The sequence below is a fragment of the Ogataea philodendri genome (assembly GCF_020536065.1).
Source record: "Ogataea philodendri strain CBS6075 chromosome Unknown scaffold3, whole genome shotgun sequence".
NCBI classification, from domain to species: domain Eukaryota; kingdom Fungi; phylum Ascomycota; class Pichiomycetes; order Pichiales; family Pichiaceae; genus Ogataea; species Ogataea philodendri.
Genome location: NW_025764099.1, coordinates 323,775 through 346,251, shown reverse-complemented (window position 1 = coordinate 346,251; position 22,477 = coordinate 323,775). Strand labels below are relative to the sequence as shown.

The window sequence follows — 22,477 nt, the reverse complement described above, 5'->3', positions numbered from 1 at the left end:
TTTATAAGTAGCAAAAATTAGAAAGTGTAATCATAAAAAAGTCATTTCCCATTGGTAAAAACACACCTGTCAAACTAAACGATTGTCTACATATCTTGTCAAGATGGACATGGAAACCGAATTCGAAGGGTTCCAGAAGAAAAATACACCTTCTTTGATTGGATCCTCTATCAGAAACTCCAGTACTCCCAGTGGAGACCTGGACAAGGATGAGCCGGAATCGATCATTCTGGATCGCGCTCGGTCTAGTTCCCGGCCTGTTGTTAAATCAAACCCTTCCACCTCTCATCTGGGGTTTATTTCTGTGGAGGATCTAAAGGCTGAAGGCGGTTTGATCAACGACGAGGAGGGAGAGGTTTTGGATTCGATTTTGGACGACGAGGGTCATTTTAAAGAGGACGCATTGCAATTCAAAGAGCGCCAGCACGAGGAAGAAGAGCAGGTCACCCATAAGAGCCATCTTCATCATGATCTGCCAGTGGACCCTGCTGAGGATAAAGAGCACCCAGAGATCTTTGGTGGTGATGCAGGAAAGTTTTTGGCGCCTGCTGCTGCAAGCTCAAGTGATCTGTCCGATTTCAAGTACAAATCCCCTGCTGTTGAGACGCCTGCCGTTGAAGAGAAGGAGCCCGAGCTAATTGAGCCCCAGAAGATTACTACCGTCGACGACATTCTGGAAAAAATCAACCAAGGCAGCAAGGATCTGGCCAGTGAAGACGAATCGACAGACGTCAGGCTGGAGGAGAAAAACGTGAAAGAACCTGAAGTTCCGGACCACTCGATAGACGTCGACCAGGAATTCACTGCGCCAGCCAGTATGAGAGAGGGCTCAAATTCCAAGCTCCTCAGAGACAACCCAAGATCGCGTTCGCGTGCGGAGCGCCATGGTGAATCCCCATTCAGAGAAGGAGTTGGTATGTTCAGACCTCACTTGGCGAAGGGAGAGTCTTACCACAGTGGTGTCTCTAATGACGACTACAGTGTAGGATCCACGGACACGGAGCATCTGGCTACAGAGAGAAAGCCAAGACACGATCCGGGATCTGTTCGTATTTCGAACTCGTCGTCGTTGAACTATTTACGTTCGATTTCCAGATCCAGATCCAGAGTTGCCAACGATAGAGATGCTATTGGAAAAGACCGTGGTATGGATCAGGAGGAGCTGAAGCAAGGCGGTGTGTTGATGCATGATGGTGATTTCTCGCAGATGGCCGACCTTGAGGACGCGATAAGCAATGCTTTGAACATTGTTGAGAATACGAAAAGTGTCAAAGACGGAAGCAAGTTTGGCAGACAGAAGGAGAACATTCTCAGTGACCTGCACAGTTCCGTGAGTCCGCATGATTTGGATCAGGTGAAGGAGGAGGACGAAGACAGAGATGTTCTGAAGGAAAAGACCAACCAGATCCAGCCAGTAGCTAAAGAGGTGAAGGCTGATGAAGGCCACCCAGTTGATGAAGAATCTGTTGAGATTCCATTGGTTGAAAATACAGAGACCTCGCCAGAGACAGAGATCGTTAGTGCCAGCAAGAAGTCCACGGTTGACGAGGACCAGATACAACTCACCAAGAAAGACATTGACACCGAGAGTGTCTCTGGAGAGCATGAGGAGGAGTCGAAGGAGCCTGTTAAGGAAGAGGCTCCTGTTGAGGAGCCTGAAGAAGAATCCGAGGAGGCGCCAGAGGAACAGAAGGAAGAGGAGCCTGCAGAGGCCGAAGAGACCAAGGAGTCGGAGAATGATGACTCTGAGTCTTCTGAGGAGCCCGAGAGTGAGCCAAAGTCTGCTGTTCCAACGTCCGAAAAGGAAGTTGTCAGCGATTCTGAGGGAGCTTCAGAAGAGCCAGTTTCTGCAGCCAGTCCAGTGGGAAAGCTTTCTGCGCAGACCAAGGAGCTGAACCTCAAAAGCACCGAGGAATCGGATGATGATATTGACGAGCTTTTGAAGGCTGCTGAAAAAGAGCAGTCGGCTAAGGCCGCACCTCAGGCTGGATCTGTGTACGTTCCACGGGAAACGAAAATGGCGTTTGAGGACGAGCCCGTGTATATCTACACGTCTCTTGCCGGTGGATTCCAGATTGCTACTCGCACGAACCGTCTGCAGACAATTTTGACTGCAAACAGGGTCAAGTTTGGATTCAAGGATCTTGGTACTGACGAGCAAGCCAAAAAGATTTGGAAGAGATACAGTGGGGGCAAGACTCTGCCTGGTATTGTCAGAGGCAAAGACGACTTTATTGGCAACTGGGAGGACATCGAGAACGCGAACGAGAATTACGAGGTGAGATCGTTTATTTATGAGACTTACTAAGTACAGGAGCTTTGGCAGCGCGATATCCAACAAAGAACGCTGCAACCCACGGCAGTCCGACTGCAGGGTTCAGAACAGTGGACATGATACCTGGGCCGGGGCAGATCCCGGCAAGTCCCCAGCCGACTCCAAAAAGGAGGTTTCCGAAGATGAACGGTTTTGGGGTCTCGTTGCTAAAGTTGAGAGAAAAGTCTTTTGAAAGGAATGGTTTTTTCTGGTCGAGCGGGTGTTGTGGGGCGAGGAGTTTCCAGATGATGATGTTTGGGACGATGGTGAAGAGCGGAATCATGAGCAAGGAAGGGTCGAACTTCTCAGGGGTCAGGATGGACAGGAACCCGAGCACCTTGGACGGTTGCACCATTCCAGCGACAAATAAACCGAGTCCAAACACGAACCCGGCGTTGAAGTATGTCAATGCGTGGACGACTGTGAGGAGGGTCTTATCTGTTGAGTTTTTGATCCTCAGAGCCAGGACCGGGAGAACAACACTACTAGACACACAGCATAATAGAACACGAACCAAGTCCGGGTACGATTTGTTGAAAGACGCTGCCGCAGCGTCTACTGTTTTGTAGCAGGGTCCGTCGCACGGCTGTCCTCTCTGTAGCACAGTGGCCGTTGCTATGGCCGACGCGCTGAAAACGCACGTAGCAACGAAACTCCTCCAGCGCAATCTGCTTAGTCCACCAAGCATGTGGCCCGACGTGCACCCGCAACCTTTGGACGTTCCGAATCCAACCAACAGTCCGCTCACTATCGACGTGGTGAGCCCCAACTCTGGCTGGTCCACGTAGAACTCGCCCAGAAACAGTTTCGAGAATCCAGCTGCCACCAGAAGCCCGGCAATCAGAAACCAGTTGTACGTCTTTTGGAGGCTCAGCACGCTGTACAAACAGCTCGAGAACCCGATGATTTTGCCCTCTGTGACAAGATAGCTTGTTGTAGCAAAATGGATCAGCACGGCCCCGATAATTGATTCTGTTGGCGTAAACATTGTTAAATAGTAAAAATAAGAAATTAGATCGAATTTTGGAATTAATTGCATGTAATTATTTTTTTTCAATTTTTCCATGATGTCTGAATCCGACTTTGAGGACGAACTCGGCGACTCCAAGACGTTTTTGGGGTTTGTGGATGTGGCGATCTCTTCCAAAGAGCAGCCAGAAATTGAAGACACGTTTATTGGCGGCACGCCGATTTGGTTGCACCCGAAATCTCCTCCTCCAAACGAGCTAGTGCAGTGTTTAAGCTGCAACAAGCCAATGCATCTGTTGCTCCAATGCTACGCCAACCTCGCCGACACCTTATACGATCGGGTAATCTACATATTTGGATGTAACGACCCCAAGTGTCGCCGCAAGAAGGGCTCCGTCAGAGCTATCAGAGCAGTCTCGAAAGACCCAGCTATCATCGCCCAAAGAGAAAAAGAGCTACAGGACATCCAGGACAAGAAAGACAAGGCTCAGCAGAAAGAACAGCAGAATAAGCAAAAGCTCGAATCCATTGCGAATTCTCTATTTAATACATCTTCTTCAGACAGCCAGAACCCGTTCGCAAACCCGTTTGCGGCAGAGTCCAGCAACCCGTTTGCAAAACCACAGCAGTTGCAGCCTGAAAAACCAACATACGCACAGATAGCCAAGCCAGAGCAGAAACCGGCTCCCAAGAAACATCAGGACCCCGTCGATCTGCCTTCATACCCTGGTTATATTCTGTACGTGGATCAGGAAATACTGGACCCAAAGAACCAGTCGCTTCCTCCGTTGCCAAAGGTCGAGGAAGGCTCCTCAGAAACAGCAGCACAGCCGTCTGCGTCAAACCCTTCCAAGATCCCAGCACATGACGAAAACATCTCCAAGATCGTGGACGACCCGACGTTCCAGAACTTCTCCGATATCGTTTCTTACAACACAGCACAGGTCCTCAGATACGACCTGAACGGCTCGCCTCTGCTGTATTCGTCCAAGGACGACGTGGCCAAACTGTTCTATGATTCCAACGGAAGACTGCGTCCGCAGCATCTGATTCCAAACCCTCCGTACAACCCATCCTCGGAAAGACGGTTTGAGCTGCAACTCATGCCAAAGGCCATCATAGATCTGGAAGCAGATAGCGACGATATCATTAACGGCATGGAATGGGGAACCATCATGGTCGGAACAGACGCAAAGGATTTTGTTCCGGAACATCTCATTGATGAAAACCACGTCGGATACGTGGAAGAGTGGTGTGGTGTTCAGTGGGAAGAGGAGCTCAAACTAAATTAAATATTTATAATCCCATTAATCTAGTCATCTTGATGTCCTCAATCAAACGATCGATATCTTTGAAATTTGAGTCGTTCTTCGCAAAATGGCGGTGCTTGTCCATGAGAATATGTTCGTCAAAGTCGTCGTACTTCACACGGCAGTTCTCACAGTATCCTGGTTTCACCTCTGTCTTGGGCTTGCGAACAGGAGGCATGCTGGAGACTTCCTTCATTTTCAGTTTCTTGGATTGCAGTGACTGCTGGAAGAACTGTTTGCTGGCGGTGGCTTCCAAATCCTTGTGCTCTGGAAGCTTCAGTTTGTCAAGCGAAATTTCTCCACGGTTCTGCGCGGCGTGTGGCCGTGGAGTGCACTCCGGCTTGAAAACGGCCTCCTGGTCGATTGGCTTCAAATCCTCGTCGCTCAGTGGCCCATTCTGAGTCTCCATGCTCACCTTGTTTATAGGAGTTTTGGGTTCCAAAGGATCTTCGTTTTCCTTGTTTTGAACAGACTGTTTCTTGGCCTCTTCAGAACTGATAAACTTTGAGTCCCGCTTCACGTTCACAACACGGACCATTCTGTCCTCCTTTCTCACCTTGAACATCTTCATGGACACATCTCTCTTTTCTGTAGCCTGAACCGGTGAGAAAGTCATCATCTTTCTCTTCTCGCTGGCAATCTTTTTATTAAAAACCAAAGAGTGCGAAGGACCAAGACCGTTGCCAATGCCATTAACTGAGCCTTGGCCCGACTGGAAGTTCGATCCAGATTGGGTTTGAACAACTCCAGACGCCTCAATCTCTCCATACTCATTGCCTATCTTATTTTGCATGGCCTCCATCGTGGAATCTTCGCGATTAAGCTTGGCCGGAGGAGCCATTTCCTGCACAGTCTCCTGGTTTCCGTCGTCCTCAGTGAGTTCCTCAAGTCTTCTTCTCTTCAATTGCGGCTCCTCAGCTGGTTTCCCATAGTAAGATTCTTCCCATAGTCGTTTATATTCCGCTCGCTGTTCGTATGTCAAAATAGGCTCGTTAGCTAAGTGAGATGATTCTATGATTTTTTGTCTGTATTCTTTTGTTTCTTCAAGGTACTGAAGACGTCTTTTGTGCCTCTTTTCAAGATTTCCTGTGAGGGTGTCTTCTATGAACAGTGATCTTCCGTTGGTCGACTTTGTAAGTTTTGGGAAATCCACGGAATTTGTAGGCCACTCCTTGATTACAATTGGCCTAGTCTGTTGTCGTAAATCATAAACGTAAAAGTAGTAACCAGTAAAGTATTTGATGTCGTCTCTTTTCGCGTTTGGGTCTCTATCGTTCGGACCAAATAGCTTCTCGTTCTTGAGCAAAGAGGACAATTTCTTCTTGAGTGAGGACTCATCTTCTGGAATTGGTTCGCCAAGGTGGTTCATGAACCTAAACACTTTGTCATACGTCCATACCTTGAGTTCGTTTCTTTTCGCAATACGGAAGATATCTCCCATTGGATATTCGGCGTTCTTGTTGTAAGGTCTTCGAGACACAATAATTGTGACGTTTTCACTAAAGAATCTCTCGATTGAGGCTCCCAGCGACTGTAGAGACAGTTTGGCACGTTCTTTCTCTCTCTCGTTTCTCCCTTCGTCGTTCTCGAAGTAAACAACACTGGCCTTGAGGATCTTTCTCCAGCTTTGTTGCCAGTCTCTGAGCTCTGCGCCGGTCATTCTATTGGACTGTTTCTTGGCGGCCACGGAAGGCGCCGCAAGACTCTTGATCGACTCCCCAAGGGACGGATTAGTAAGGTCGAGTTTTTGATCAAGCAACGATTTCTTGGGTGCTGTGTTCGAGTTGAGCGCGGATTTAGACGACTCCTTTAGCGGAACCCGCTTGGAGGGTACACGTAGATCTGATGGATTGCTCATGATCTGGATATGCTGATTATTGAAACACACGGATGCGGATGCTAATACAATTTGAAATGCTGGTTATTGGGGCTAGTAATCAACCTTGTTTATTCATTAATGGCAGGAGTTTCACTTCAAAATAAGCGTTTTCTTTCCGGGGAAAGTATGCAATGGATAGTTTCGCAGTGTATCAATCCAGAAGATCACAGTTGAGCGTATCTTCCCGTTCTGACTGAAAAAAATGACTTGTTTTGATACACGTTCAATAAACAAAGACGGAAACACGCATTTCGTGTGTGTATTTTTTTTTCCCCTTCAGTAGCGGTGTAAGGAGTTGTTCGTTTTTCTGAGCAAGACCAATAAAATATATATTCTATCAACGGATAACATGCTCAACTCTAGAAACATATCGAGCGTGCTGTCGCAGGTGCTGAAACCGGCTCCGGAGATCACGAGTCTTCAACCATATTCGATTTCCTTGCTGTCTGTGAGCACCAAACAACCACTTGTATCTTGCTTCCAGAACACAACCAGAAAGGAAACCAACGGGTCTTCAGATAACTACATCGACGCCAACATCGCTCCATCTGAAAACATTCGCATTCTGTCGCTGATCAGTCTGCGTTTGTGGAATGAAAAGCCGGACCCCGAACAAGACTGGCTCGTGATACGGTTCAACTCATATCTGATATATCTGTACAAAATTAACCAAGAGTACTTGGTGATGCTCTGCTGCGACCTGCAGTATCCGAAGGTGCTGGCCATCAAAAAGCTGGAAAAATTGAGCGAATACATGAGAAAGGAGCTGTGAAAGACAGTTGATACACTATCTACCATTTAACTCGTTTCTATTGGAACATAATGTTATGCTAAGATACACCACTCTATTCGTCTGAGTCCGGATATTGGTCGTAATCGTCGTCCTCCACGTCATCCATCACGTCGTCGTCTTCCTCTTCGCCAAAGTCGTCCTCACCTTCGTAGTAATTATCCTCCCACCACTCGTCGTCTTCCTGGCGCTCGTCTTCTTCTTTGGGATCGTGCTTGAAGTCCTCGACTTTGGGCATCACAAATCCCTCAGGGATGTTCGACTGTGATCTAGCAACCTCTACCGATATGCGCTTGCGGTATTCCTCGCGATGCTTTTTGAATGAAATGGCAGCGTCCACGTTTGCCGGACTGGATATGTTTGGGTCTTCTAGCAAAGAGATGATCGACAGCAACACGGACTCCACGCTCTGGGCCGGAGACCACGTCTCGTTGTCGGGCTCATCGTTCTGGTCGTTTCCAGACTCGTGTAAAATGGAAATACACAGTCGGCCGTCGTTATAAACATTCGGGTGGTAAATCGGAGGTGTGAATTTGAATCCCGGTGGAGAAAATGGGTAGTTGGACGGAAACTTCAGTTGACCTTTCAAGTAAGCTCCGTTGTAGTCGGCGTCCTTATCGACCACTATTAATGCCACCTTCCATAGAAAAATGTTATCATCGTCTATTTCAACATGGACTTGTTTTAATCCGGTTCGTGGGTTCGATATGTCCTTATACTCTCGCCATAACCTCTTAGCCGCTGCCTGAGTTGTTGCCATTATGATGTTCGCTACTCCGTCTCTTACTATGGGCGCTTGCCGTGCAATTTCAGAGACTCAACCAAGATTTTTGGGGCAAAACCACAGATCTTGCCGATTTGAGCGTGTGATCGATTTTTATTATAAACATTTTCCAGGGCAAAAAAAAGTTTGAAAAACTACCATTTTATCGTCGCGTCGGTCAGGTCTACCACACCTGTAACTCCTCAAACAAATCAATCCTCATTGTATGGCTTCCGTTAGCCACAATTCCTGCCACCACATCGCGGATGGAGTCGGCAAGGATATCGGACCCGCAAACAACAATCGCAATTCCGTTGTGGTTTCCTTCAAAAGTAGCTTCCTCTATGGTGGACATGATGAGTTTGGCAACGTCCGGCCGTCTTTTGTGCACCACGTAGTCGGCCAAATGTTCTTCCGACAACTGGCCCATCACTCTGGCCATCAGTTCTTCCGAACTGATCGAGATAAGCGGCGTTCTGGAGTCGGCCTCGCCGGATTCGTTGGCTGGCCGTTTGGTTAGCTGCTTTTCTCGAGTCAGATAAATGCTTTTGCTCACAAAATTATGTTTATCTTTGGTTTGGAGATCAAGCAGTTCGCGCCCAAACCATCTCAGAGCAGTAAAGTATGGAGAGATCCAAACGAAATGGATCTTGCGCTTCCATCGATTAAGTGGTGCCTGGTCTAGTTGGTGCATGCAATGATAGTATGGTCCTGGAACACCATTTCCTCCGGCCAAAAGTAGAATATTATCGTAGCTGTCAAGTTCCCCAGCATGGCCATACGGTCCTTCAACCGACACGGTGAGCTCAGACTCGCCAGCAACAGTTAAAAAGTCATATAACTTTTGAGTCATGCCGTCTTTGCGTTTGATGTAGATTCTGATCTCATCTCCAACAGAGTAGATTGTAAACGGATGACTTTCCCAGACCTTCCAAGACACGGAAGGTGCTATAATGTATAAATAAACGAAACAACCCGGGTATGGCTTCCAATTGGCCGGTTTTGGTATGGTGACAACGATTGTTTCGAAATGCAGCTTGAAATGGGCTTTTGGTAGCCCAAATCTGTACATTTTTCCTATTCTCCAGACCCTGTCGAGAGCCCAGAAAAGCATACTGGCGTACGTCCACTCGAGGTAGCCGATTTCCTTGCAATGAACATATGCCCCGACAATGAAGACAAGGGCCAGTAAGATGTGCACAGCTAAAAACAGCTCGTACCATCTGCTGCGGAAATAATAGATGGCCTGTAAAATCAGCAAACCGCCTGCAACAAATGCTCTTCTCCCATATATCCACAATGTCTCTTGAGAGATTCGGTCGTAACTTCCGTGCAAGATGCATAACTCGCGATATGCGTACGCATGAACTGCGGCTAAAATGACCATGTTTCTGGAGATCCATTTATGGAAGATAATGAACGAGTTGAACTGGAAGCCGGTCAAATTAATGAGGATGTTGTTTCTCCCACCAAACAAGAAGAGCGCAGGAAGCTGAGCAAATGCCAGAATTCCTGTTCTGTCGGCCACATACCGCCAAAACTGTTCGTCTCTCGAACCAAGAAGTAAATTTTGATCTTCAATATGGTATCCAACTGAAGCGAATATTATGTTCAGAGTGCAATAAATGAAAACAATTAGGGACTCTTGGGTGGTGGGAACCAAGCAGTCAAGTAAAGAGAAAGGTAACCATTTTCCAAGCGAGCCAAAGATGTTCCACGGTTGGAAATGTTTTCCTCCTGTAAAAGTAGGCAAAGCGATGTAGCCCCTGAATTTGTTGATGAAAGGACCTTTAAGCTTGCTGTTCCAACGGAATCTCTTGAAAAAGTTGAACAATCCAACTAAACCAAGCGAAACGATCCAAAACAAACAGACCAGCTGACAGAAGTTGTTTGTCCAGACGAAGTTTTTGGCAAAAAGCGTGTACGAGTCGGCGTACAAGAGCAACGACGTCACGTTCAGTCTGACCGGATTATGGATAGGAAGAGTCGCGTTCTTCTTCATAAACTTTTCCTCTGGAATTGCCAATCTAGAAGCATTTAGATAGCGTTCGTGAAGCTCAGACTCGTCCAATTTGAAGTTTCCTCGTTTGGAACAATTATCGACCAGTAAAGACAAAGTGGTTTGCAAAGCTGCCTCTCCGGACGTTCTGTTGGAGGTCAGTTCATGGAAACAGATCAGAACGGTCCCCAACGCGGGCTCGTACTCGCAGAACGGATTCCAGAAACTGCTCTTACCATCAGGAACTGTGTAATCAAACTCCAAGTTGACGGCCTGTAATATACATGTGAATAGAATTGAATCTTTCTGGCTCAACGCCAATCCACCAACGGCGAGAACCCAGATCGAAAACCAAGAAATGAGTCTCATTGATCAGACGTGAAAATCAGTTACGGATCCAAGATTATTTTTTTTTTCCCTTTCAAGTGATCTGAGATATCGGTGATTGTATAGATTACAAATTGCGGAATACAATGTTAATTAAATAGATTTGGGCGCCGAACAGAAGCGGCTTTTTGTGTAATAGTGATCTAGATTTGCCAAGGTTTAAATTGACGCCCGTGGTTGAGCCGATTGGCAAGTTTGTCAGGGATTATCAACATGCTACCAGCCTATTGCTCAAACGGCCCATACTTTTAGAAACTCCACAGCCTTGAAAATATATTCTAACCACAATTTCTTGAACCATGAACGAACAGCTCTTTACCATTCTGGCCACTCTCGTGCTGGTCCCTATGCTTTTGGCGACTCTCCGGTTAGTGTTTGTGCTGCCAAGCTGCCGTAAGTTTGCTCCCGGTCCAAAATCTATCTCCACAACCCCGAAATCCGTGCTTATCCTGCTGGGTTCTGGGGGACACACCGGAGAGATGATACGGGTTTTGAAACAGTTTGAGCATTTTGGATTGCTAAAACGCACCTACGCTATTTCCGACTCCGATAAGACCTCGCTGGCAAGCCTGCAAGCCATCGAGAAGTCGCCGTCGACCATCATTCTGCCAAGAGCTCGCAACGTTGGTGAAAATAAAGTTTCCGCCATAATCAGATCACTCAAGTCTTTTATCGCAACGTTCCGCACATTCGCCACCCTCAAAACTTATCCAGACGTGTTTCTTTGCAATGGGCCCGGTACAGCCATTCCAATCGCGTATGTGCTGTTTTTCTTCAAATTTCTAGGTCTGTGCCATACAAAGATCATTTACGTGGAAAGTCTTGCTAGAGTCAAGCAGCTGAGTCTCACGGGCTGGCTCATACTGCCAATTTCCGATAGAATTCTCGTCCAATGGGAGTCCCTCGCCAAGAAGTATAAACGATGCGAATACCATGGCATTTTGGTTTAATATACAGCATTAGATCTCCAAGTCTTGGCCAAGACTGGAGTATTTAGACGGTTTGGTCTCGGGTTTTTGTTTCTTTGGCTCTGGTTGCTCGGCCGTGTCGTGCACGCGTTTGTGTCCCTGTTGCTCCTTCCCAGCGTACTTGATCATCTGCCGTTTCACAATAGTTCGCACTTGTGCAGCTTCGCTGATCGAAAAGGAAGGAGTGGTGGACTTGCCTGCCCAGCACACTCTGAGAGCATCTGTGTCGATCACAACCAACCTTGGTGTTTTGGGGCCATCTGCAAGTAGCGTGGCAGCTCTTTCTGCAACTGTTCGAGACGAAAACTCCACAAACCCAAACCGTCCTCTATGATTTAATGAAACAGCATCAACTTTCTTGTCACCCAGTAAATCTTCGAAATAGCTCTGAACGCGGTACTCAGCTAGCTTCTCGCCAAACCCAAACAGGAAAAACGACTTGATCTTGCTACTTTTCGGAGGATCAAGCGTTCCGTTGAACGGCAAATGTTTGCACAGCTTGATCAGCTCTTCTTTACTCACTTTTTCATCCTCAGGCTCTGTTTCTTTGGCGATCTTTTTGTTTTTCACCGCGTTCGATAGCGAGTCCAACATCTTGTAGGCGTTCTGGCGCTTCTGTTCAACTGATTCGATGGAATCCTGGCCTCCACTCTTGAATTTTTTCTCGAGCTGGGTGGCGGCGTAGATTTTAGACATTTGGTTAGCTGGACCCAGGTCCAACACGTTGCTCTGTTCTGTGAGCTTGAGCAGCTGGTCTCTTGTTCTAAGATCGATTCCAAACGTCAGATCCAACATGCATGATTGACAACAGTTCTTTGCCCTGGCACATGTCAAACAACACAGGGTTTTCTTGAACCGATCGCCTTTCTTAACAGACCAGCGAAACACGGTGAACGGGCGCGTACATAACTTGCATTCTGCTCCTTTCTTCTCTCTGGACATCTCGATGTACGGATTGGAGCCCAAACATGCCTCGCAAACGGCAGGAGTCTCGTCGTCGTTATAAGACATAATATTAAAAAATAAAAGATTTTAAATCAGACAACATCAAATGTACAGCAACAACCTAAATCAACTGCACGGAACATAACTATTACAACTACATTGGATATACCTTCATTTTATCAATATCATGAACTCATAAATCGTTACATTAACACACTATTTGGAACTCCGGCCAGATCAATTTCTAGCAAAAACATCAAAAAACCACCCAAAAACCTACCAAGTTAGTACAACTCTCAGTGTTAAAAAGCTCTGTCAAAGTTTTCTTTCCTCATGAGATTCGGTTGAAGAAATTCGTTGCAATGCTCATCATAAAGTTATACTTACACATTAAACGTGTTGGATAAAATTTTTCATGCTGAGAAAAAATTAATGAGCCTAAACCAACAAACAATAAGCACCGAACCCGTAAAATGATGTAATCGAAGACCCAACAAGCTTGGCCAACCGCATTATCAGTAGCATCGGCCAATCAGAATTAAGCATACTGGTTGGGTGGTTTCGCTTTCTGTTGCTTTTTTCGCACCCTGTTTTACGTCATGAGTCACTTTTTTTAACGTTTCCTAATCTGTCCCCCCACCCGGTTCCCCAGATCTAATTTTCCCCCTCGCACCACAAACCCCGAGTTGCTCACCAAAAAAAACATCCTCTACTAATCGCTCACAAAACAGTGTCCATTACGTTAATTAGTTAAACCGCTTCCTAGACGCTATTGGAGTGGGTGTTTTGCTAAAAAATGCCTCCATCGTCTTTGCCCGGCTCAAAGCCTAAAGTTATCAAAGCCCCGGGATCAAATACTATCAGAGTCTCTGTTGCGTGTGACCGTTGTCGAAAGAAGAAGATTAAGTGTTTCTACGATGAAGGCGACGAGATCGACCCAAACGGCCGCGCCCAATGTGCGAATTGCAAAGGCGTGGGTCTCGAATGTATTTTCACCGATAAACTAGCAAGAAAAGCGTTTCCAAGAGGTTACACGGAGTCCTTAGAAGAGCGGGTGCGAGAATTGGAGTTTGAAAATAGAAAGCTTCAGAAACTGTTGAACTTGAAGGCAGACACCTCTGAGCTTTCGGATGGTCCCGTGGACGACCAGAAACCGCCCTCTTTGCTCAACGACGAAAATCTGTCTCTGCTCAACAATCAGAAGGAGTTCAAGTCCATGGAGGAACACTTACACGACGAAACATGCAACTGTGGCAATTTCCCACATGCCGTGCACAATAGACCAGTTTCGATCGCAGGATCGGTGGATATCGACAAAGGTGACCTCAGCGACGACGATATCTCGTTGTACTCAGCCTCCATGGGCTCCAACTACCACTTCACACAGAACGCAGATGATCTGAGAAACAGATATGGTTATAATTCATTTGAACAGGTCAACGCTCCAGGAGCTGCTGCCGCTGTTTCTTTGCAAAACAAGTTACGAACTAAACATTTTATGAGCTTGGCAAACCTCATTGCAACAGCTATTCCCCGATCAACCGAAGAAACCTTATTCATACCTTCTTTGTTGGCTAAAGTCGTGAGCGTTCATGGATTTAACTCCAAAGCTCCTTACCTGACGTCCAAATCCATTGCTTTGCTTAAAGAAGCATACAATGAGGACAGTCGATACTCGCAATTTCCAATCAGCTTCGAAAACACCAAATTCAATGAATTGTCTGCAGACGAGTCAAAAGCGTTCTTCCAGACCCTTAGTCTGCCAAACCATGTGAATTTAGACCTTTGTATCTCCTTGTTTTTCGATACGTGGAACCAGGTGACACCTGTGCTTAATAAAGAGATCTTCATGGCCAACTATCTGAAATTCAACAAATCCAGAGAAACCAATTTTGAAGACGGGGCCATGTACGGAATGGAAAAATTCGGAGAAATGTTGATTATCATCACCACCTTGGTTATGCTCGCTCAGGAACGCAACAACTTGTATGCCCACAACAAGGAAAAGTCTGCCAGTCACGGAGAGTTACTGCAATTTTACGATCACCTTATCAAGCAATTTATTGGCTCAAGCATGAACTCGATCTGTTCGATCACATCATTACAACTGACAACGCTCGAACTGCTCTATTGTCTCACCACAGCCGATTTGAACACCAGTTACGAACTGCGTGGTAAACTGATCACCATGACCCAGCAACTGAGGCTACACAGATGTCCAGCTGCAGTTCTGGGCCAGAACGGATCCAAAGTGTCGAAATTGCAACAGGGAGAGCGGAGAATCTTGTTCTGGTGTATCTACACATTAGACACATTTAGTGCTCTCATACTGGGAGTTCCCAGATTGCTTAAAGATTACGAAGTGGAATGTGCTTTGCCGTCCTCCTCGTCATCTGACGGAACAGATATCAACCTCATCACCTTCAACAACACGCAACTGTCTCTTGTGGGTAAAGTCAGCGACCAGGCGTTGAGTGTCATGCGGTTTGCCAAAGTGTTGGGTACCTGTGTTGATGCCATCTTCAAAAGAAGCAACAACGAGATCAAGAAGACCAACATCGACGAGTCATCCACTCTCATGTTGGAGCATCTGCTAGAGTCGTGGCGCAAAGACCTGCCGTCGTCTTTAAGGTTCGACAGTGACATTGGAGCAGCAGAGATGGAGAAGCTCACTGAGGCGCAAATCACATTGCTCTTCCTCTACCATCAGGCAAAGGCTCTGATTTACATGCCATTAATGGCCACAGAAACCACCAACTCGAAGAACTCTGCTTCGTATATTGCGATCCAGCAATCGTCCACGGCCATTCTTGCCATTTCCAAGCTGCTGAACACAGCCAAGTTCCACTTTTACCATCTCCCGTTGCCGATCAACACTTCTCGCCAAAAAGCAAGGTTTGCTCTTTTGGCCGCTAAAGGAGCCCTCGAATACACCAGAGGTGGTGCTCTATTCCAGGACTCCAAGTCGCTGCTCAGCTCGGTGATTGGAGACTTAAAGCTGGAGACTGACATCTCGTTCCTTGGATGTTTATCCAAGTCCTGCGTGGAGCACCTGGAGATAGCCATAGATACAATACTGACTGCTCCAAAGGTCAACTCTCCTCCTTCTCAACAGTCTGCGGAGACTCCAAAGAAGGACAAGAAGAAGAGCTCTACTCTCAGAACCATGCTCTCCACCCCTGTCAAGGTCGAAGAGGAGGAACCTGCGATCAACGATATATTTTCTTCGCAATCACCTCCTCAAATCGTCAGACCGTCCTCCTTCCAGTACCAAACGTTACAAGATCAGATGCGCCATCCGTCTCCACTCCCACCTCAGTTCACCACTCCGCCAGAACAGCAACAACAGCAACAGCAGCCCTACCAACAGTATCCGATGATGAACATGCAGCCCCAGCCGCAAGTTCAGCAATCAATACGTCCTGCCTATCCACAGCCAGAGCAGAGGTCGTACACGGATCTGATGATGTTGAACGACTTTGGAGTCGACGCTTCTCTTGGTCTGTCGTTGTTGGATTTTGAGTTTGACGAAAACTGGCAGAAGAAACAGAGAAGAGATTCCAGCGCTACAACATCCAATGTACAAGATTTCTCAAGCGCGGAAGAAGACTTGTGGAAATGATTTCGAATAAATATATAATCAACTAACTGCCTACTTGTCGTACTTTCCGTACTCTGGGACCCAATGTTGTCTGAGTGGGGGCTTGTACTGGGCACCGATCTTGGTGATGGTCTCAACCTCTTCCGGAGTCAGGTCGAAACTAAAAACGTCTAGGAACTCGTCCAGTCTGGATTCCTTTGAAGTCGTGGTGATTGGAATGATTCCTTTCTTCTCGACCCAATTGAGCAGAATCTGAGTCTTGGTTTTGCCATATTTGGACTCCAACGACGTGAGGTAATCGTCAAACTCCTTCCCGACACCACTGGTCTTGTCACCTTTGGTGATTGGCCCTAGAGGAGAGTAGGCCTCGAGTAATATTCCGTTCTTCTGACTGAACTCAACAATGCCCGGACTCTGGTTTTGCAAGTACGCGTTGTACTCGATTTGATTCACTTCTGGCTTTTCATTGGCAACTTTCAAGATTTCCTCCAGATGCTCTATAGCAAAGTTCGAAACACCGATTCGTTTAGCCAATCCTTCCCTTTTACATTGCTCCATGAACTTCCAGGACTCGCTCAGGCTGAAACCATGGGTCTCCTTCTTGATAAACGGCGAGTGCAACAAGTAAAGGTCAACGTATGGAATATTCACTCTTTCCAGAAAGGCCTTCAGATGCAAATATGGGTTAGCTTCCTTTGATCTGGCATCATACGAGCTGGTACCTGCGAAATACTTGTCGGTGATGAAATAATCTTCCCTAGGCAGGTGGGATTCGGCCAATGCAAGACCCAATTCTTTGTCAACGTTATAGACCTCGGCAGAATCTATGTGTACAACACCTTTTGCCAAAGTTGCTTTAATCATTGCAACCAACTTCTCGTCAACAGTGTTGTTGCCATACTTGTAGTAGTAAGTTCCACACCCAAAGGCGAGTTTCGGGATCCCGGAAGAGGTCTTTGGAATAGGCATTGTCAATCAAAGCTTGAGACTGCTTCAGATATGTAGAAAACTAGGGGTCTCTACAGTAGGGAAACCGTAAAACAATTACTTATTGGTTTAAACACCCCCTCACACCCCACCAACAAAATATGGCCTCATGCTTGGAGCGGGGAATTGAAGGTTAACGGTACGATTAAGGCTCGTTATGTTGTCGTCAGAAAGGATATCAACGTGTACAAATACACTTGCGTGAAAAAGAAACCCTTTCCAACATCTAAATTAGTCAGACTGGCCCCGGTGCTGATAAATGCTACCAAAACTCGGATATAATTACGTAAAACCATCTCGGTTTTTTAGTCATCACCTCGCTCCAACCCCTTACACCACGGACAATAGTGTGATTGACAATCGATTACGACATTACCGGAGTGAAATTGCTGGACAGTAGATGGCCGGCATCGATGAGGGGGCAAAGAGGAGAAACTGCAACTCCGGGGTCCGGGACCGAGAATTATTGAACGCACGCGCGCGCAAAACCACCGAGGTTGTTTGGTAAACATGGAAGCTGTGTCCCTTTAAGCCGTCTCGGGGAGATCACCTTACTCTTTCTACAACCTTGCACGGAAGAATTTATTCCGGAGGCGGCCCGTGGGATAAAAACGCCGACACATTGATCTATGTCTGATTTCCCAATAAGAGCTATGAAATTAGTAAGAACCGTTTGCAAATGGGTCACGAGATCCAATTGAGCGCTTTGTTGAAATCGAAAGACAAAGAAGCACGATTTTCTTGATGAATGGTCAACACCCACCCGGAGTAGTCATACATGAAGAATTTTGGCGTGATAAAAACAGGAAACGCACGACTTTTTCGAAGTTTCGGGAGGATGTGCTGCAAATGGTATATAAGGTCAGCTTTTTCTTGCTAAATACTCATTGCTCTTTATACAAAGGTAACATTGAAATAAGATGACTTACAAAGTTGGTATTAATGGTTTCGGAAGAATTGGCAGACTCGTTTTGAGAATTGCCTTGACAAGAAAGGACATCACCGTGGTCGCCATCAATGATCCATTCATTGCTCCAGACTACGCCGCTTACATGTTCAAGTACGATTCTACCCACGGTCACTACAAGGGTAAGGTTACTTCCGAGGGAAAGTACCTTGTGATTGACGGTCACAAGATTGAGGTTTTCCAGGAGAGAGACCCAGCTAACATCCCATGGGGTAAGGAGGGCGTTGACTACGTCTTGGACTCCACCGGAGTGTTCACCACTTTGGAGGGCGCTCAAAAGCACATTGATGCCGGTGCCAAGAAGGTTATCATCACTGCTCCATCCAAGGACGCCCCAATGTTCGTGATGGGTGTGAATGAGGACAAGTACACTCCAGACGTCAAGATCCTCTCGAATGCTTCTTGTACTACAAACTGTTTGGCTACATTGGCTAAGGTCATCGACGATGCTTACGGAATCAAGGATGGTTTGATGACCACCATTCACTCCATCACCGCTACCCAAAAGACCGTCGACGGTCCATCTCACAAGGACTGGAGAGGAGGAAGAACTGCTTCTGGCAACATCATTCCATCCTCCACCGGTGCCGCCAAGGCCGTCGGTAAGGTTCTCCCTTCTCTTGCCGGTAAGTTGACCGGTATGTCTTTGAGAGTGCCAACCACCGACGTTTCCGTTGTTGACCTGACCGTCAACTTGGAGAAGCCAGCCACTTACGAGGACATCTGCGCTACCATCAAGAAGGCTTCTGAGGGTCCACTTTCTGGAATTCTCGGTTACACTGACGAGGATGTTGTTTCCTCCGACTTCGTTACCGACAGCAGATCCTCTGTTTTCGACGCTAAGGCTGGTATCTTGCTGACCCCAACCTTCGTCAAGCTTATCTCCTGGTACGACAACGAGTACGGTTACTCCACCAGAGTTGTCGACTTGCTTGAACACGTTGCCAAGGCTTCGTCTTAAATAAGGGATTGTGCGAGTAATTAGACTCCTACAATCAGAAATGGTTTTATAGCTTGAGAAATGCAGATTACGTGACTCATTAATAAGAAACATATCGACCTCCTTAAATTATACGTTTGTAATGTAAGGGTTTTGCATCAGTAAAAATTTCGCGCTCGGCACACATTGAGTGCACCGCAGGCTGTTCGGGAATTGGGCCATGTAGAAAATGGGCGATGCAATCCATGTGGTGCGCAATTGTACTCTCGTATAAAAAGGCCCAGTTATGTGATTTTTTCTAAAAACAGAATCTGAGACTATGCTATTTTCAGAGCCGCATTCCGAATTCTGAAATCGAGAAGATCTAGGTCCCATCGCTAAAATATTGATTTGTCCGAACACGCTGGCATTTAGGACAGCTGGCTCAAGATTACATAGCAAAAACCAGACCGTAGCAGTTAGTTCATTGCCTTGAAACTAATGGCTCTTCACACCATTAGTCGCGAATTTTCTCTAAACAATAACCCCCGTAAAGTGGCTGGCCCATATTCGGTGAAATTTTTCTCTTGCGCGCGTTTCAGGTAGCATACTGAAATCTGTCTTTATCCCATACTTAGAAATACTAATTTTTACTTCATATCACCCAATTTCTAATAACCACTTGAGCTTAAGGTTTCGTGCTTTAACGTCACTCTTTTATCCTTCCACAAGTCATCTACTTCAAAACACCACCATAGGTGGATAATGTCAGTCTTGCTACAACATTAAAACATCAAGGTTACATCTATCGCCTATGTTGCAAGATCAAGCACACAGACCACCGCATCCGCGACAGTTGTCACGGCATCCTTCGCTGAACCTCTCAACCGCACAAAACCAGGTCCCGATGCTACCGGCTATTTATCCTCCGCAGTACCATTCTTATTCCCAGCTTCCCAACGGAGCTCAAATAATTAATGTTCCTATGCCCCAACAAGTCCCACTGTCTCCCACGACGCCGTTCGACGTCAACTATGCCAAGGGAATGCTCCCACGCCAGCTTTTGATAAGCTCTCCCTTCATCCAGTCGCCAATGGGACCCGCTAGTACCCCTCACACCCAGAATGCTCCTCAAACACCAAACGGTGAGAGAATGTTACAAAGACACACACAGCTAGTCAATGCAGACCAATACTACACCAGAAGTCCCCAGAAGGGCGGCCAGCGAAGGAGCTCGTTCTCCAAACTTCTCAAGTCCAAGCTCTCGAACGTTAATAAAGCTCCAAAAGTGCTTTCCGAGTCTGAGTCGCTGGAAATTGAACCTTCCGAGCCTGAAACAAGGTCGCTCAGATTCATTAATTTGCGGCCCGACTTCGAGCTCCCGGACTTCCTGGACCTTATTGAGTACGGTCCGATCGAAAATTGCTCGTTTGAATTACCCAAACAGTCCACGTCTTCGAAATCTGTGATTTTGTCGTTTGTGGAGACCGAAACTGCCAAAAAATGTTATGTGAAACTGAACTCGATCATCGACGAGTTGCGAAGCGTGCTGGAGTCTCCCGACATGGAGATCGTGTACGCAAAAGCCATGCCATTATTGCCTGCTGTCGAATGGGCAATCGAGAACGACGGCGCCACCAGGGCCGTTTGTCTCACTAATATTCAGCCTGGGCTTCCACTGAAAATGATCTCTCAGGAGCTCGAACAGATTGGCCCTGTTGAGCAGATCAAGTACATCCCAAACAAGTACGCAGCGTTTGTGCACTTCACATCCATCTCGACTGCCATCAAGTGCGTGGAGCAACTGGCTCTCAGCGAGTCCATTTTGTCAACCTGTAAAGTGTTTTACAGCAAGGAGAAAAATGCCACTCCTAGCCAGTCCAACGGGAATTCTACGCTCGATCTCGAGTACGAGGACCCTAACCAGTACTCGGATTTCTACTCGACTCCTTCCACATCAATGTCATCGCCTCAAAACTCTGGAGTTCAGATCCACAAGTCGTCGTCTCGCCAGTTAAATGACACTTCTTCCAGTTATAGCCACCAATACGTCCACCAATACCACACTCCAGTGCTGCACTCGTCGTATCCTCCGCAGAATGAGGCGGTTGACTCTTATGGTGGTATGATGTACTCACACCCGTCATTGGGAGAATCCACAGTCTATTCGAACGGATCGGCTGGAACGTACTCTCCACCTCTCAATGATACCATGGACACTTTGTCAGTGATTTCCAGACCGCAGCTACGCCAGTCGAATTTTGGCAACAGAACCGTGTATCTCGGCAATATCCATCCGGAAACCACCGCAGAGGAGGTGTGCAACACTGCCAGAGGAGGACTTCTGGAGTCTGTTAAACTTATTCCTGACAAGCGGATATGCTTTTTGACATTTGCCGACTCTGCATCTGCTGCGCAGTTCTTTGCTGCAGGGACCAAGGACAAGGTTACAATTCACGGGAGAAGAGTCAAGGTTGACTGGGGAAAGCATTCTGGTCCGCTGGACCCAGAGATTGCAGACGCGATCGAGAAGCATGGGGCTTCCAGAAACCTGTATATCGGAACCGAGCCTCGTCCGGAAGGTGACGAAGAAGATCTGACAGACCGTCCAGTCATTCCAGACGCAGACACGCTGCGCAAGGATTTCTCGATCTTTGGCGAGGTGGAGCAGATCAACTTCTTCAGAGACGGACAATGTGCGTTTGTGAACTTCTTGAACATCATGTCGTGTATCAACGCGGTGGAGGATTTCAATGGACCAGGAAGCGACGCGGTGCACACTTCATTCGAGAACAAGTACAAGCCGTTCAAGATTTCGTTTGGCAAAGACCGCTGTGCGAATCCACCGAAAACGAAGAAGCACCAGAAAAGAAGAAACAAAAAACGGAGAGAGGCCGAGGAGCCAAGTAAGAACGTCAAGGCGTCGTCCGAAGGAACCGCTGTTCCGGACACTGACACCCTGTTGAAAGTCCCCGCGTTGAAGAGCATCGGTATCTCTTCCAAAATGTACGAGGAAAAACGTTCCAGTGTTTTACCTGTTACGGAGAAGATTACGGGCGAGGACAGTTCTACTGATGTTATGGACAAGGAGTTGAAACCGCTGGTTCGCGAAGTTAGTGCGCTGAGTGTTGAGGAACCTAGCGTCAAGCCGCCAGTGTCTATTCCCGAAAGCGACATTTCGTACTCTTCTTCAGACGATATCCCCAAGAGCTCGCCGAGAATGACGCGCAAGACAGGCCATCCACAGCAGCGGCCTCGACTGCCAACCAGCTTCTCGCGCTCGTCGTCAACCAACTCGATTAACTACTTCAACCACGCCGACCACTATGCTCCGCAGCAAGCTGTTCAGTACCATCCGGTGTACCAGCAGGCATCTCCAATGTACCAAAAAACATACGCATACCCGTATTCGCAGGCCCAAATTCAAGGACACCCGAGAATTTCGAGAACCAACTCGCGCAAGACGTTGCACCACGAGCCTGCTTCTCCAGCATCGGGCCAGTACGTATACATGCAACAGGGAATGCGTCCGGCTGGCCACCAGCCGGTTTATTATAATTATCCCGATTATTACAACTATGGGTATCCACAGGCTGATTTTTTCATGGAGGGCCACGAAGAAGAAGAGCTGGATCACTCTGACGGTTCTTTTCGTGAGGAAGCTGTCCAGGACTAAATA

General features: G+C 47.0%; 17 protein-coding genes across 17 annotated transcripts; 7 read left to right on the top strand and 10 right to left on the bottom strand.

Moving 5' to 3' along the window:
• Positions 1-103: 103 nt before the first annotated feature.
• On the top strand, positions 104-2,883 carry OGAPHI_005686 (uncharacterized protein; the record flags this gene model as incomplete). Its single annotated transcript, XM_046206893.1, has 2 exons — positions 104-2,207; positions 2,327-2,883. 2 exons carry the CDS (start codon positions 104-106, stop codon positions 2,881-2,883), a joined length of 2,661 nt encoding a protein of 886 aa, XP_046059523.1.
• On the bottom strand, positions 1,351-4,006 carry OGAPHI_005685 (uncharacterized protein; the record flags this gene model as incomplete). The annotated part of the gene is made up of 3 exons (XM_046206892.1): positions 1,351-1,874; positions 2,306-3,529; positions 3,937-4,006. The coding sequence occupies 3 exons, from the start codon at positions 4,004-4,006 to the stop codon at positions 1,351-1,353; spliced, it is 1,818 nt and encodes a 605-aa protein (XP_046059522.1).
• On the top strand, positions 3,379-4,575 carry OGAPHI_005684 (uncharacterized protein; the record flags this gene model as incomplete). The annotated part of the gene is made up of 1 exon (XM_046206891.1): positions 3,379-4,575. The coding sequence occupies one exon, from the start codon at positions 3,379-3,381 to the stop codon at positions 4,573-4,575; it is 1,197 nt and encodes a 398-aa protein (XP_046059521.1).
• A 4-nt stretch (positions 4,576-4,579) lies between these two features.
• On the bottom strand, positions 4,580-6,451 carry OGAPHI_005683 (uncharacterized protein; the record flags this gene model as incomplete). Its single annotated transcript, XM_046206890.1, has 1 exon — positions 4,580-6,451. The coding sequence occupies one exon, from the start codon at positions 6,449-6,451 to the stop codon at positions 4,580-4,582; it is 1,872 nt and encodes a 623-aa protein (XP_046059520.1).
• A 370-nt stretch (positions 6,452-6,821) lies between these two features.
• OGAPHI_005682 (uncharacterized protein) lies at positions 6,822-7,244 on the top strand (the record flags this gene model as incomplete). The annotated part of the gene is made up of 1 exon (XM_046206889.1): positions 6,822-7,244. The coding sequence occupies one exon, from the start codon at positions 6,822-6,824 to the stop codon at positions 7,242-7,244; it is 423 nt and encodes a 140-aa protein (XP_046059519.1).
• Positions 7,245-7,317: 73 nt separating this feature from the next.
• On the bottom strand, positions 7,318-8,022 carry OGAPHI_005681 (uncharacterized protein; the record flags this gene model as incomplete). The annotated part of the gene is made up of 1 exon (XM_046206888.1): positions 7,318-8,022. The coding sequence occupies one exon, from the start codon at positions 8,020-8,022 to the stop codon at positions 7,318-7,320; it is 705 nt and encodes a 234-aa protein (XP_046059518.1).
• Positions 8,023-8,209: 187 nt separating this feature from the next.
• Positions 8,210-10,393, bottom strand: OGAPHI_005680 (uncharacterized protein; the record flags this gene model as incomplete). Its single annotated transcript, XM_046206887.1, has 1 exon — positions 8,210-10,393. The coding sequence occupies one exon, from the start codon at positions 10,391-10,393 to the stop codon at positions 8,210-8,212; it is 2,184 nt and encodes a 727-aa protein (XP_046059517.1).
• A 317-nt stretch (positions 10,394-10,710) lies between these two features.
• Positions 10,711-11,361, top strand: OGAPHI_005679 (uncharacterized protein; the record flags this gene model as incomplete). The annotated part of the gene is made up of 1 exon (XM_046206886.1): positions 10,711-11,361. One exon carries the CDS (start codon positions 10,711-10,713, stop codon positions 11,359-11,361), a length of 651 nt encoding a protein of 216 aa, XP_046059516.1.
• Positions 11,362-11,370: 9 nt separating this feature from the next.
• OGAPHI_005678 (uncharacterized protein) lies at positions 11,371-12,390 on the bottom strand (the record flags this gene model as incomplete). Its single annotated transcript, XM_046206885.1, has 1 exon — positions 11,371-12,390. One exon carries the CDS (start codon positions 12,388-12,390, stop codon positions 11,371-11,373), a length of 1,020 nt encoding a protein of 339 aa, XP_046059515.1.
• A 730-nt stretch (positions 12,391-13,120) lies between these two features.
• OGAPHI_005675 (uncharacterized protein) lies at positions 13,121-15,946 on the top strand (the record flags this gene model as incomplete). Its single annotated transcript, XM_046206881.1, has 1 exon — positions 13,121-15,946. One exon carries the CDS (start codon positions 13,121-13,123, stop codon positions 15,944-15,946), a length of 2,826 nt encoding a protein of 941 aa, XP_046059512.1.
• OGAPHI_005677 (uncharacterized protein) lies at positions 13,939-14,175 on the bottom strand (the record flags this gene model as incomplete). Its single annotated transcript, XM_046206883.1, has 1 exon — positions 13,939-14,175. The coding sequence occupies one exon, from the start codon at positions 14,173-14,175 to the stop codon at positions 13,939-13,941; it is 237 nt and encodes a 78-aa protein (XP_046059514.1).
• On the bottom strand, positions 14,680-14,970 carry OGAPHI_005676 (uncharacterized protein; the record flags this gene model as incomplete). Its single annotated transcript, XM_046206882.1, has 1 exon — positions 14,680-14,970. One exon carries the CDS (start codon positions 14,968-14,970, stop codon positions 14,680-14,682), a length of 291 nt encoding a protein of 96 aa, XP_046059513.1.
• OGAPHI_005674 (uncharacterized protein) lies at positions 15,175-16,894 on the bottom strand (the record flags this gene model as incomplete). The annotated part of the gene is made up of 3 exons (XM_046206880.1): positions 15,175-15,404; positions 15,689-15,858; positions 15,981-16,894. The coding sequence occupies 3 exons, from the start codon at positions 16,892-16,894 to the stop codon at positions 15,175-15,177; spliced, it is 1,314 nt and encodes a 437-aa protein (XP_046059511.1).
• A 902-nt stretch (positions 16,895-17,796) lies between these two features.
• OGAPHI_005672 (uncharacterized protein) lies at positions 17,797-20,945 on the bottom strand (the record flags this gene model as incomplete). Its single annotated transcript, XM_046206878.1, has 3 exons — positions 17,797-18,829; positions 19,994-20,291; positions 20,729-20,945. The coding sequence occupies 3 exons, from the start codon at positions 20,943-20,945 to the stop codon at positions 17,797-17,799; spliced, it is 1,548 nt and encodes a 515-aa protein (XP_046059509.1).
• Positions 17,833-18,840, top strand: OGAPHI_005673 (uncharacterized protein; the record flags this gene model as incomplete). The annotated part of the gene is made up of 1 exon (XM_046206879.1): positions 17,833-18,840. One exon carries the CDS (start codon positions 17,833-17,835, stop codon positions 18,838-18,840), a length of 1,008 nt encoding a protein of 335 aa, XP_046059510.1.
• OGAPHI_005670 (uncharacterized protein) lies at positions 19,613-22,474 on the top strand (the record flags this gene model as incomplete). The annotated part of the gene is made up of 1 exon (XM_046206876.1): positions 19,613-22,474. One exon carries the CDS (start codon positions 19,613-19,615, stop codon positions 22,472-22,474), a length of 2,862 nt encoding a protein of 953 aa, XP_046059507.1.
• On the bottom strand, positions 21,253-21,975 carry OGAPHI_005671 (uncharacterized protein; the record flags this gene model as incomplete). Its single annotated transcript, XM_046206877.1, has 1 exon — positions 21,253-21,975. The coding sequence occupies one exon, from the start codon at positions 21,973-21,975 to the stop codon at positions 21,253-21,255; it is 723 nt and encodes a 240-aa protein (XP_046059508.1).
• Positions 22,475-22,477: the final 3 nt, after the last annotated feature.